Raw genomic sequence first — 13,879 nt, forward strand, 5'->3', positions numbered from 1 at the left:
TATTTGATTTGTATTTCAGAGCAGTGATGATAGCTGCTGGTCTACTTACTGTTAAATGCTCAGTCTAGTTTGTAGATTTGGACATATTTTTTAGGATTTTTTTTTAATTATTTGATTTGTATTTCAGAGCAGTGATGATAGCTGCTGGTCTACTTACCGTTATATGCTCAGTCTAGTTTGTAGATTTGGACATATTTTTTAAGAAATTTTATTTTAATTATTTGATTTGTATTTCAGAGCAGTGATGATAGCTGCTGGTCTACTTACCGTTATATGCTCAGTCTAGTTCGTAGATTTGGACATACTTTTTAAGATTTTTTTTTAATTATTTGATTTGTATTTCAGAGCAGTGATGATAGCTGCTGGTCTACTTACCGTTATATGCTCAGTCTAGTTTGTAGATTTGGACATATATTTTAGGATTTTTATTTTAATTATTTGATTTGTATTTCAGAGCAGTGATGATAGCTGCTGGTCTACTTACCATTATAGTAATTGGGATAAACCTGTTCTTTGTCGTGGTATTTATACAGGATTTACCTTCCCACTGGGCAATATACCTGGCAATGTCAGTGCTTATTATCCTGTATTTACTCTTTGTCATCTATCTGGTAAGTACTAAATATATTTTTGAGGTTAGAGAGGGTACTTGCTTGTTGACAGCACGATATCTAAAGGTTAAAAATTAGTAGAAATCTTTGTATATTACATTTTATGGGTTTACTTTATATTCACTTGCATTTGGCTGCCTTGAGAAAACTACATATAATGTAATACTATTTTAAACCCTGCAGGATGGATCACAGTGCTTGCAACCAGGGTTTGGTTGCCATTCAAATTGATATCCAAAGTAAGTTTTACGCAGAGCGGTTACAGCTTAACACTGATCACTCAATGTGGCAAGAAGATGTGGAAAATGAGTGAGTTATCCAGAATTTGGAGTGATTCATATATAGAAAATATAAGGAAAATTGCAGGAGACCGTATTAATTGATTGAGTCAGCCCAGGTGCCAAAGTCATTGATGAATTGAGGAGCAGTGTCTAACTGTATTTATTACTCTACATTATTACTAGTATTTTGGCTGAATTATGGCCCTTTTTGGATATGGAAATTGATGCAGTTTTCATACAATTCAACGTTTTGTCAAAACTATTGGACATGTGGCTTTGAAACTTTGAACACTGTTTATCGTCATGATTTCCATCTGTAGGCAAGAGTACATAACTCTGTCAACTATTTCTTTTAACTTTTGTTTCTTGATATTTCTTGATACTGTTTCTAAGTATCCTGTCACCCAACATAAATACACACATTACCCATCCATCCCCTCCAAAAATTCTTAGTTTCATTTTTTTTTTTTTTTTAAATCCATCCGTCCCTATTACCTATCTTACCCCCATACACAAAAGAAAATTTTTCCTAGTTTCATTTATTTCTTGATATTATCTGCCCTGACCCCACCAATCCTACCAGGCATTGATAAATGTTTATACATTATTGTATTTCCCAGTGTTGTTTCCTGTTCACCCCCAACACCACCCAAACATTCCACACTCAAAAATAACATCTCCTTCTCTCAGAATGTGCTCTGGTAAAACTTTCCATCTTTTGTCACAAGCTGCAGTGTCTGCTGACAACTTGCATTCGCTTGTGGTTTTGTTTGGGGGAGGGGGTTGGGGGAGGGCGTGTCATGTCATAAAATGTCATGATCACAGTGATCTTGAAATTGAAATTAGAAATACATCCTTCAGACTCCATAGTGGACAGATGATCCACACTGAAAATAATATATCCATTACCATTCCAGTAGGCAGTCCTGGGAGCATATGTCTTTAACAGACAAGTCTTGTTTTCTTTTAGGCATGGTATTGTTTAATTGTGATGGGCTGTAGAGTTCTTGAAAATATACCAGTAAGTATTACTTAAGCTTGTCTACAACTTCTCAATGTTTCTATGATTAATCAAAAGTAAATCTAGGCTAATAAAGCATAAAGATACTGCTTGATCCACCTTCCTCATTACCAAGGATTTTCCTGATTTCCCTATAGATTTTACATCATTTTAAAGAACACCGTGGTAATAGGAACTTTTTTAAATCTTTACGCAGCATTTTAAAAATCAAAATCATGTCATTAACAGACATGCCCAGATCCAGTGAAAAAAATCAGTTTTTATGCATGAATAATATTTTTGAAATTCAAACTGATACTACTGCTACACTCTGACGCCTGTACAATAATTTATAGTTTATACCTGGATAGAATAGAACTGCAGCTCATGAAAATCTTGTCACAGATAAGGTGGATCAAACAGTAATCTGTTACAACTAACTTATTAACAGTTATGATTAAAAATAGGCTAGTGCAGTCAAACATGTCAACCTACTTTCAGCTGGTCAGTTTTTATCCCCTGAAAATATAATTTTTACGTGAACACATATGGTACTGGTTTCACGTTTAGGGTGATATTTTTATTAGAAATTCGAACATCTTTAAATCCAAAAGAAAGAGTCATTTTACATTAGAATTGAATGGCATATAAAACATGTATATTATTCAATGAAACAATGCGCAGTCTATTGTCTTAAAATGTGAAAAAAAAGGATTACATGAAGGACTACACTTCAGACAGTTCAGCGCCTTTGAAGACCAACTTTCCTTTTCAAAAGAACTGTTACAGATCTTCAATTTAATATATTTGCAACTATGTGTCAGTGTTGAAATTTCACTAGGTTTAACATCATTTTTAGCCATTTGTAGAATTGTTTATACATATTTCTTTACAAATGGCATTTTGTTTTAAAGTGGGACAACTTTTTGAAAATATTTTAAATTTCCATTTGTATTGGATATTATGATAATACATGGACAGGTGGATTGTTGGTAAAGATGTTGTTGTTCATTTACTAGCAATGATGCTTTATATGGATGAATCATGTCAGTTTCATTAATCATTATGCTCATTTGTTTACAACAGTTGTTTCTTACACATTTACTTGTGGGACCTCTGTGACGGGATGGTTTAAGTTGCTGACTTGGAATGACTTGCCCCACACCTATGTAGGTTCAAAACCTCACTTGAGGTGTAGAGTTTTTTAAATGAGGAAGCCATCTGGTTGGTTTACGGAAGGTCGGTGGTTCTGCTCAGGTGCCCACCCATGATGAAATAATGTCCAGAAGGGCACCTGGGGTCTTCCATCACCATCAAAATTGGAGAAGTTAAAATGTGTTATGTTGATCTGACCCTAAACCCAACAAAAAACAATCAGATTTAGTTGCAAATGACAATCTGTCAAAATTTGCATATGGCCGACCTACAGAAAGTATAAATTCAACAATATACTTACTAATTTTCAATTTTAGGGCTCAGACATTATTGTAAATACATAGAAACGAACAGGTATGGTAAAACTATAGTATCATATTAAAAACTTTGAACTGTCTGTGTGACACTTCCTGCAGTCTTTTTCCAGATTTTAAGGCATTATTATGTCAATAAAATGATGGGGGCCTCCATAGCCAAGTATGTAAGGTCACTGACTTCATATCACTGGCCCCACATTGATGTGGGTTATGAACCTTGCTTGGAAGTAGAATTTTAGAAATCCGTACAATTGGCTAACAGCAGGTTGGAGGTTCTACCAAGTGGCCCGCCCATGTCTGATCTCATTAATGATAGTGATGGTAACAGATAGCAAGAACAAGTTTCTAGGGAGAGTTTGAATTTGAACATCCAGATTAAACAACTAGATTTGGTGAAGAAATCAGGATAGTCTGGTTTACATATCAGTAAACAGTCAAGCCTGTCTGTACAGAAAAAGTGATCTTTGTTGATATATGTCCCTAAACACAGGTAGATTTAAACTGTTTTTGATACACAGGAAGAGAAAATAGTGATCTTTACAAACAGATTTATAATAGTGGTCTTTATCAGACAGTGGTCTTTATCTGACAGTGGTCTTTATCAGACAGTGGCCTGTATCAGACAGTGGCCTTTATCAGACAGTGGCCTTTATCTGACAGTGGCCTTTACTGTCAGCAGTGGTCTTTATCTGACAGCGGTCTTTATCAGACAGTGGGCTTTATCCGACAGTGGTTTTTATCAGACAGTGGTCTTTAGCAGACAGTGGTCTTTATCCAACAGTGGTCTTTAGCAGACTGTGGTCATATCTGACAGTGGTCATTCAGTGGTCTTTATCCGACAGTGGCCTTTATCCGACAGTGGTCTTTAGCAGACAGTGGTTTTTATCCGACAGTGGTCTTTAGCAGACTGTGGTCATATCTGACAGTGGTCTTTATCCAACAGTGGTCTTTAGCAGACTGGTCATATCTGACAGTGGTCTTTATCCGACAGTGGTCTTTCGGTGGTCTTTATCCGACAGTGGTCTTTAGCAGACTGGTTATATCTGACAGTGGTCTTTATCCAACAGTGGTCTTTAGCAGACAGTGGTCTTTCATATCTGACAGTGGTCTTTATCCGACAGTGGTCTTTATCCAACAGTGGTCTTTAGCAGACAGTGGTCTTTAGTGGACAGTGGTCTTTAGCGGACAGTACTCTTTAGCAGACAGTGGTCATATCTAACAGTGGTCTTTAGCAGACAGTGGTCATATCTGACAGTGGTCTTTATCCGACAGTGGTCTTTATCAGACAGTGGTCTTTATCTGACAGTGGCCTTTATCAGACAGTGGTCTTTATCTGACAGTGGTCTTTAGCAGCACAGGTTTTTGTGTATCACAATGTAAATACTGTAGGTTAGAAGAATATTTTGTGCTGTACCAGGGTTCGCACAGGCCTTGAAAAGTCCTTGAATTTGATGGTAGTTCTTGAAAACTATAAAAATGACAAAAAAACTGGAAAAGTACTTGAATTTTGAAAAAAAAACTGCTTGAACTTGACCTTTCACTCCTTGAAAACATTCTTTCTGTAACTCTGATTGCAAAAAGAATTTATATTTACGCTTAAAATAAATCAAAGAAAATGAAAATAAATTCTTGAAATTGCCGGATCGGGGCCCTCATTGATTTCCCCGTATGGTATGATAGTGGTCTACGGCCACATTTTATCGATATTTACACAGAGTGCTCTTTCTATTATATCAACATTTGTATGTTTCCATTACGTTTAAAAAAAACACGCTGAATAATGACTGGCAATTTTTTGCTATTTGTGAGTGTTTCCAGTGCATTAAAATGAATAAGAAAAATAAACATGTTTACTCAAGTAAGTGGGAGACAAAGGACGAATATAAACAGTGGCTGAAGCCTTATAAAGCAGACAGAACGAAGTGTATTTGTACATCATGTGACAAAATTTTGATGTATCATTAGTGGGAACGCGCTAAAAAGTCACAAGAAAAGCGTGAAACATCAGCAAAATAGTGAATCACATCAATCTAACAATCCAATTTCGTCATTTTTAAAGGTGTGACAAGTGATGGTTGTTTTATTTTTGCATTACATAATGAACACGATAAAAGTTGTTCAGATTAGGTCATGGTTTTGAAAAAAAAATAGTGCTTGAAAGATTGTAAAAAGTCTTTGAAAAGTACTTGAATTTTGTCTCTGATATTCTGTATGAACCAATTATGTACTGAATAATTCACTCAGGCTACATCCTCTTGAAATGATTCCCTTCATTGTTTTGGAATAGTAAACACAGAAGTTTGGAATGAAAACAGGAAGTGCAGTATCATAGAATGCTGCTGCCGTTGTAACACGAGTACTGTCTTTTGTTACATTTAAGAGATTCTCTGTTTTATGCTTCATATAATTAATCAATTCTCAACATTTTACAGTGTTGTTGGCAGAAGCCACTTATTCCATCTCTGGGAGAAACATTCCCACTAACTTAAAGCTGTCGGTAGAAAGAAAGGTTCTTTATTTTATATACACACATTATTGCTTGCAGTGGGATTGAGGACGGATCATGTCTTGTCACAATTACCTCAGATAGTTGATGCATCATATAACCATACCTGATAGTGTTAGCATGCATGTAGTCCTATTTTTATGCCCCCGAATGGAGGCATATAGTTTTGAACCGTCTGTCCGCAATTTTCGTGTCCGGTCTATATCTTTGTCATCCATGGATGGATTTTCAAGTAACTTGGCATGAATGTGTACCACATTAAGACGACTTGTTGCAAGCAAGACCCAGGTCCGTAGCTCAAAGGTCAAGGTCACACTTAGACGTTAAAGGTCATTTTTCATGATAGTGCATTGATGGGTGTGTCCGGTCCATATCTTTGTCATCCATGGATGGATTTTCAAGTAACTATGCATAAATGTGTGGCACAGTAAGACGATGTGTCACGCGCAAGACCCAGGTCTGTAGCTCAAAGGTCAAGGTCACACTTAGACGTTAAAGGTCATATTTCATGAAAGTACATTGATGGGCGTGTCCGGTCCATATCTTTGTCATTCATGCATGGATTTTAAAATTATTGGGCATGAATGTGTGCCACAGTAAGACGACGTGTCACGCGCAAGACCCAGGTCCGTAGCTCAAAAGTCAAGATCACGCTTAGACGTTAAAGGTCATATTTCATGATAGTGCAATGATGGGCATGTCCGGTCCATATGTTTGTCATTCATGCATGGATTTTAAAATAACTACGCATGAATGTGTAGCACAGTATGACGACGTGTCGTGCGCAAGACCCAGGTCTGTAGGTCAAAGGTCCTAAACTCGAACATCGGCCATAACTATTCATTCAAAGTGCCATCGGGGGCATGTGTCATTCTATGGAGACAGCTCTTGTTATATCATGGTATACTGGCTTACCTTAGATGTACTATCAATGTATAAAATAACTTACATGAAGGTTGCAATAGTGACTATTGTAAATTGGATAATTTTATATTGTGAATTCACAGGCAACAGCCATATTCCAAATTTTAAAAATTTATGCTTTAATTCTTTTTGAAATAATTCTCACTAGTTTCTTGAATATGTGTGTTACTTCATTGCTAAAATTACGTAAAAATAAAATTGTAGCAAATATTACCCAATTTACAGTATCTCAATACCAGTACATGTATTATGCTTTGATTTCAAAAGCTGGGACTTCGTTAACAGTCTTTTTAGCTCACCTGTCACATAGTGACAAGGTGAGCTTTTGTGATCACCCTTCGTCCGTCGTCCGTTGTGTGTCCGTGCGTCCGTCCGTGCGTCCGTCAACAATTTCTTGTCTGCACGATAGTGGTTTCATTTATGATTTTATTTTAACCAAACTTGCACACAACTTGTATCACCATAAGATCTCGGTTCCTTTCTTGAACTGGCCAGATCCCATTATGGGTTCCAGAGTTATGGCCCCTGAAAGGGCCAAAATCAGCTATTTTGACCTTGTATGCACAATAGCAGCTTTATTTATGATTTGATTTTTACCAAACTGGCACACAACTTGTATCACCATAAGATCTTGATTCCTTTCTTGAACTGGCCAGATTTTATTATGGGTTCCAGAGTTATGGCCCCTGAAAGGACCAGAATTAGCTATTTTGCCCTTGTCTGCACAATAGCAGCTTCATTTATGATTTGAATTTAATCAAACTTGCACAAAACTTGTGTTGCCATAAGATCTCAGTTCCTTTGTTGAACCGGCCAGATCCCCTAATGGGTCCCAGAGTTATGGCCCCTGAAAGGGCCAAAGTTAGCTATTTTGACCTTGTCTGCACAATAGCAACTTCATTTATGATTTGATTTTAACCAAACTTGCACACAACTTGTATCACCACAAGATCTTGGTTCCTTTCTTCAACTGGCCAGATTCCATCATGGGTTCCAGAGTTATGTCCCCTTAAATGTCCAGAATTGGCTATTTTGGCTTTTGCAGCCATATAGAGACTTCATTTATGGTTTTATTTGAAACAAACTTCCAAAATATCTTCGACAACAATAAATCTTGGATTCCATGACAAATCAGATCCAATCATAGTTTCCAGAGTTATTTTATATCTGATTACCACCACTGATTGTAGTCAAAATGGATTTATATCAGTAAGTACTTACAGGACTTATTTGAAATTTCATTATTGTCATTAGTTGGACCGAGCCAATCAGGGTAAATAACTATGGACTGATTTTATGTCAAATTACCTCCCTTTATTTCAAATTAAAATGGGTATATCTCCGTAACTAATGAAGATACTGATCTGAAATTTCATTTATGTCATTAGATTTATTTGGCAGATCCTTCTTTTGTTAACTTACATTAATTTTCTTTTGAATTACTTCCCTTTTACGTTACTATAAATAGCCTATTATTAGTAACTTTTTTATTATTGGCCGTAGGGAAAAACCGAGACCACTTTTCTGTGGTACAACATGGATGGTACCTCCAATTTTTAGTTGTATTTTGACATATCTGTACCTTGTAAGAATTTTGTTTTTCTTTTTGGTTAAATTTCTTTCCTTTGTTGTTCCTGTTCTTTGGACTTAGATATTTTTTCTGAGGACCTTCTTGTCCTCAAGTGCAATGATAACAGGTGAGCGATATAGGGCCATCATGGCCCTCTTGTATATTGTTATTAACACAGTCAACCCTTTACATAAACACCATGCAAGGGAAAGCCCAAAAATTCATCTGTAGGTTGTATTACTCTACAGAAGTAAAACTGTTGGTTCTTACAGGCAGGCGTTCACTGTTTGAAGGTGTTTTAGCAGTTTTTCAGTAATTGTAAAACCATACACAATGAAATTAGCACAACATGAAGCCCTTTCATACATCTGTGAAATGGGGATGTATTGTGGAAACACCTAAGGCAGCAGGCAGGCAAACAGCGCTCACGAATGTTGTATGCTCTATGACTTGAGAAGTTCTTATCCAACTTCTACCAAACCATGACAACGATATTCTTATCTATTGTACATTGTTTCCAACTATGGCAACAGTACTGCTATATATGGTACATTGTTGCTTACTGTGACAGCAGTACTGCTATATATGGTACATTGTTGCTGACTGTGACAACAGTACTGCTATATATGGTACATTGTTGCTGACTATGACAACAGTACTGCAATATAATTATGGTATATTGTTGCTGACTGTGACAGCAGTACTGCTATATATGGTACATTGTTGCTGACTATGACAACAGTACTGCAATATATGGTACATTGTTGCTGACTATGACAACAGTACTGCTATATATGGTACATTGTTGCTGACTATGGCAACAGTACTGCTATATATGGTACATTGTTGCTGACTATGGCAACAGTACTGCAATATATGGTACATTGTTTCCAACTATGACAACAGTACTGCAATATATGGTACATTGTTGCTGACTATGGCAACAGTACTGCTATATATGGTACATTGTTGCTGACTATGACAACAGTACTGCTATATATGGTACATTGTTTCCAACTATGGCAACAGTACTGCAATATATGGTACATTGTTGCTGACTATGACAACAGTATTGCTATATATGGTACATTGTTGCTGACTATGACAACAGTACTGCAATATATGGTACATTGTTGCTGACTATGACAACAGTACTGCAATATATGGTACATTGTTGCTGACTATGGCAACAGTACTGCAATATATGGTACATTGTTGCTGACTATGACAACAGTACTGCTATATATGGTACATTGTTGCTATGACAACAGTACTGCAATATATGGTACATTGTTGCTGACTATGACAACAGTACTGCTATATTTGGTACATTGTTTCCAACTATGACAACAGTACTGCAATATATTGTACATTGTTGCTGACTATGATAACAGTACTGCTATATATGGTACATTGTTTCCGACTATGGCAACAGTACTGCAATATATGGTACATTGTTGCTGACTATGACAACAGTACTGCTATATATGGTACATTGTTGCTGACTATGGCAACAGTACTGCAATATATTGTACATTGTTGCTGACTATGACAACAGTACTGCTATATATGGTACATTGTTTCCAACTATGGCAACAGTACTGCAATATATGGTACATTGTTGCTGACTATGGCAATAGTACTGCTATATATGATACATTGTTGCTGACTATGACAACAGTACTGTAATATATGGTACATTGTTTACCAAGCTGTCACACAAGTCTTCAAAAAATTCTTTTTAACTCACCTGTCAGTGAGCTTTTGTGATCGCATTTTGTCCGTTGTCTGTTCACAATTTCTTGTGAACACGATAGAGACCACATTTTGCAGTCAATTTAAATTAAACTTCCACACAACTTGTATTGGCATAATATCTCGGTTCCTTTCGAAAACTGGCCAGACCCCATTATGAATTCCAGAGTTATGGCCCCTTAAAGGGCCAAAATTTGCTATTTTTTGCTTGATAGAGACCACATTTTGCAATCAACTTTAATCAAACTTGCAAACAACCTGTATTGGCAAAATATCTTGGTTCCTCTCGAAAACTTGTCAGATCCCATCATGGGTTCGAAAATTTGCTATTTTGGCTTTTGCAACCATATAGAGACTTCATTTATGGTTTGATTTGATACAAACTTGCAAAATATCTTCAACAAAAATAAATCTTGGATTCCATAATGAATCTGTCAGATCCAATCATAGGTTCTGGAGATACGGCCCCTGTTTGACCCCTGAAAGAGCCAAAATTTGTTAATTTTTACCTTGTGAACACGATAGAAGTGACATTTTTATTTGATTTTAGCCACACTTACACACAGCTAAAGTCACAATAAGATCTCAGTTTCTTTTAAAACCAGCTAGATTCCATCATGGGTTCTGGAGTTACTGCCCCTGAAAGGGGCAAAATTTTCTAGTTTGCCCCTTTCAGCCATATAGAGGTTTCATTTATGCTTTGATTTGAAACAAACTTGCACAGAATGATTATCTTGATGATTTCTAGGCCTGGATCAAAACTGGGTCATGTCAGGTCAAAAACTAGGTTATCAGGTCAGATCAAAGGAAAAGCTTGTTAACAATCTAGAGGCCACATTTATGACCCTATCTTCATGAAACTTGGTCAGAATGATTATTTTGATTATTCCTAGGCTAAGTTTGAAACTGTGTCATATGGGGTCAAAAACTAGGTCAACCGGTCAAATCAAAGGAAAAGCTTGTAAACACTCTTGTTCATTTGATGTGCATGAAACTTGGTCAGAATGTTTGTGTGCATGAAATATCGGATAAATTTTTATCTGGGTCATGTAGGTTCAAAAACTAGGTCACCAGGTCAAATCAAAGAATAAGCTTGTTTACACTCAAGAGGCCACGTTTTTTGGTCCAATCTTAATGAAAATTTTTCAGAATATTTGTCTCCATGAAATCACTAGGTAAAACATGTTTCCACTGTTATTGTTTGTGTTACTCAGGTGAGCGACTTAGGGCCATCTTGTTAGTCCCCTACTGGTTGAAAACCAGTTTCGGGGACTATAGGAATGCCCTTTTCCGTCATTCTGTCATTCCGTCCGTCCGCAATTTCGTGTCCGGTCCATAACTCTTTTATCCATGAAGGGATTTTAATATTACTTGGCACAAATGTTCCCCATGATGAGACGACGTGTCATGCGCAAAACCCGGACCCCTAGCTTAAAGGTCAAGGTCATAATTGGAGGTCAAAGGTCAACAGAGCTTTTTTCCTGTCCGGTCCATAACTCTCCCATCCATGAAGGGATTTTAATATCACTTGGCACAATTGTACCTCATAATAAGATGATGTGTCGTGCACAACTTTGAGACCCCTAGCTCAAAGGTCAAGGTCACACTTAGCAGTCAAATGTTAACATGGCATGAGCAGGGTCTGTTTCATGTCGAGTCCATAACTCTTTCATCCATGAAGGGATTTTAATATTACTTGGCAAAAATGTTCCCCATGATGAGACAACCTGTCATGCGCAAAACCCGCACCCCTAGCTCAAAGGTCAAGGTCACAATTTGAGGTCACAGGTCAACAGGGCTTTTTTCCTGTCCGGTCCATAACTCTCCCATCTATGAAGGGATTTTAATTTCAGTTGGCATAATTGTACCTCATAATAAGACGATGTGTCGTGCACAACTTTCAGACCCCTTGCTCAAAGGTCAAGGTCACACTTAGCAGTCAAATGTTAACATGTCATGAACAGGGTCTGTTTCCTGTCCGGTCTATAACTCTGTCATTAATTAAGGAATTTCAATATTACTTAGCACAGATGTTCCCCATGATGAGACAACATGTCATGCGCAAATCCTGGAGCCCTTGCTCAAAGGTCAAGGTCACCATTGGGGGTCAAATGTCAATAGGGCTTTCTTCCTGTCGGTCCATAACTCTGCCATCCATGAAGGGATTTTGATATTACTTGGCACAAATGTTTCCCATGATGAGGTTACATGTCATGCGTAAAACTCGGACCCCTAGCTCAAAGGTCAAGGTCACAATTGGAGGCCAAAGGTCAATAGGGTTTTTTTCCTGTCCGGTCCGGAACTTTGTCATCCATCAAGGGATTACAATATTACTTGGCGTAAATGTTCCCCACGATGCGACGACATGTCATGCGCAACACCCAGAACCCTAGCTTAAAGGTCAAGGTCACACTTTGAGATCAAAGGTCAATAGGATTTTTTTCCCGTCCGGTCTATAATTTTGTCGTGCAAAACAGGATTTAAATATCAGTTGGCACAAACATTTCCCTGGATGAGACAACATGTTGTGCACAAAGCCCCGGCTCTAGGTCTAAGGTCAAGGTCATACCTTAGAGGTCAGAGGTCAAATTCAAGAATGACTTTAGTCTGGAGCATTTCTTCTTTATGCATGGAAGGATTTTAATGTAACTTGGCACAAATGTTCACCACCATGAGATGAATTGTCGCGCGCCAGAACCAGGCCCCTAGGTCTAAGGTCAAGGTCATACTTAGAGGTTAAAGGTCGAACTGAAGAATGACTTTGTCCGGAGCATTTCTAATTCTTCATGCATGGAGGAATTTTGATGTAACTTGGTAGAAATGTTCACCACTATGAGGCACACTTTTTTTAGAATTATGTCCCTTTGTTGTTACTTATTATAAATAGATTATATTGTAACTTTTTTATTACTGGCCGTAGGGAAAAATTGAGACCACTTTTCTGTGGTACACGTACAACATGCATGGTACATCCAAATTTTAGGTGTATTTTGATCTATCTCTACCTGGTAAAGAGTTTCTTGTGGACTTATATTTTATAGATTTTTTTTTAGCTCACCTGTCACATAGTGACAAGGTGAGCTTTTGTGATCACCCTTCGTCCGTCGTCCGTCCGTGCGTCCGTCCGTCCGTCAACAATTTCTTGTCTGCACGATAGTGGTTTCATTTATTATTTTATTTTAACCAAACTTGCACACAACTTGTATCACCATAAGATCTCAGTTCCTTTCTTGAACTGGCCAGATCCCATTATGGGTTCCAGAGTTATGGCCCCTGAAAGGGCCAAAATCAGCTATTTTGACCTTGTCTGCACAATAGCAGCTTTATTTATGATTTGATTTTTGCCAAACTTGCACACCATTTGTATCACCATAAGATCTTGGTTCCTTTCTTGAACTGGCCAGATTCCATAATGGGTTCCAGAGTTATGGCCCCTGAAAGGGCCAGAATTAGCTATTTTGACCTTGTCTGCACAATAGCAGCTTCATTTATGATTTAAATTTAATCAAACTTGCACACAACTTGTATCGCTATAAGATCTTGGTTTCTTTCTTGAACTGGCTAGATTCCGTTATGGGTTTCAGAGTTGTGGCCCCTGAAAGGGGATAGAATTAGCTATTTTGACCTTGTCTGCATAATAGCAGCTTCGTTTATGATTTAAATTTAATCAAACTTGCACAAAACTTATGTTGCCATAAGATCTCAGTTCCTTTGTTGAACCGGCCAGATCCCCTATTGGGTTCCAGAGTTATGGCCCCTG

General features: G+C 37.5%; 1 protein-coding gene across 6 annotated transcripts in view; it reads left to right on the forward strand.

Annotated features, from left to right (window-relative positions):
- LOC123531811 (natural resistance-associated macrophage protein 2-like) overlaps positions 1-13,879 on the forward strand; it is a 92,105-nt gene that overhangs the window by 42,577 nt on the left and 35,649 nt on the right. For 4 of the 6 annotated variants that reach the window (XR_008366048.1, XR_008366047.1, XM_053517477.1 and 1 more), the window contains 2 exons: positions 455-611; positions 1,863-1,913. Coding sequence is in view for 4 of the 6 variants with exons in the window: in XM_053517477.1 (XP_053373452.1) it covers positions 455-611; positions 1,863-1,913 (208 nt within the window). In the remaining 2 variants the exon portion in view is untranslated. Of the gene's footprint in view, positions 1-19; positions 398-454; positions 612-1,862; positions 1,914-5,796; positions 5,874-13,879 lie in introns of those variants that run through there. The other 2 variants (XM_053517479.1, XM_053517480.1) reach the window with 2 other exon arrangements.

The sequence above is a fragment of the Mercenaria mercenaria genome, chromosome 11 (genome assembly GCF_021730395.1).
Source record: "Mercenaria mercenaria strain notata chromosome 11, MADL_Memer_1, whole genome shotgun sequence".
Classification (NCBI taxonomy): domain Eukaryota; kingdom Metazoa; phylum Mollusca; class Bivalvia; order Venerida; family Veneridae; genus Mercenaria; species Mercenaria mercenaria.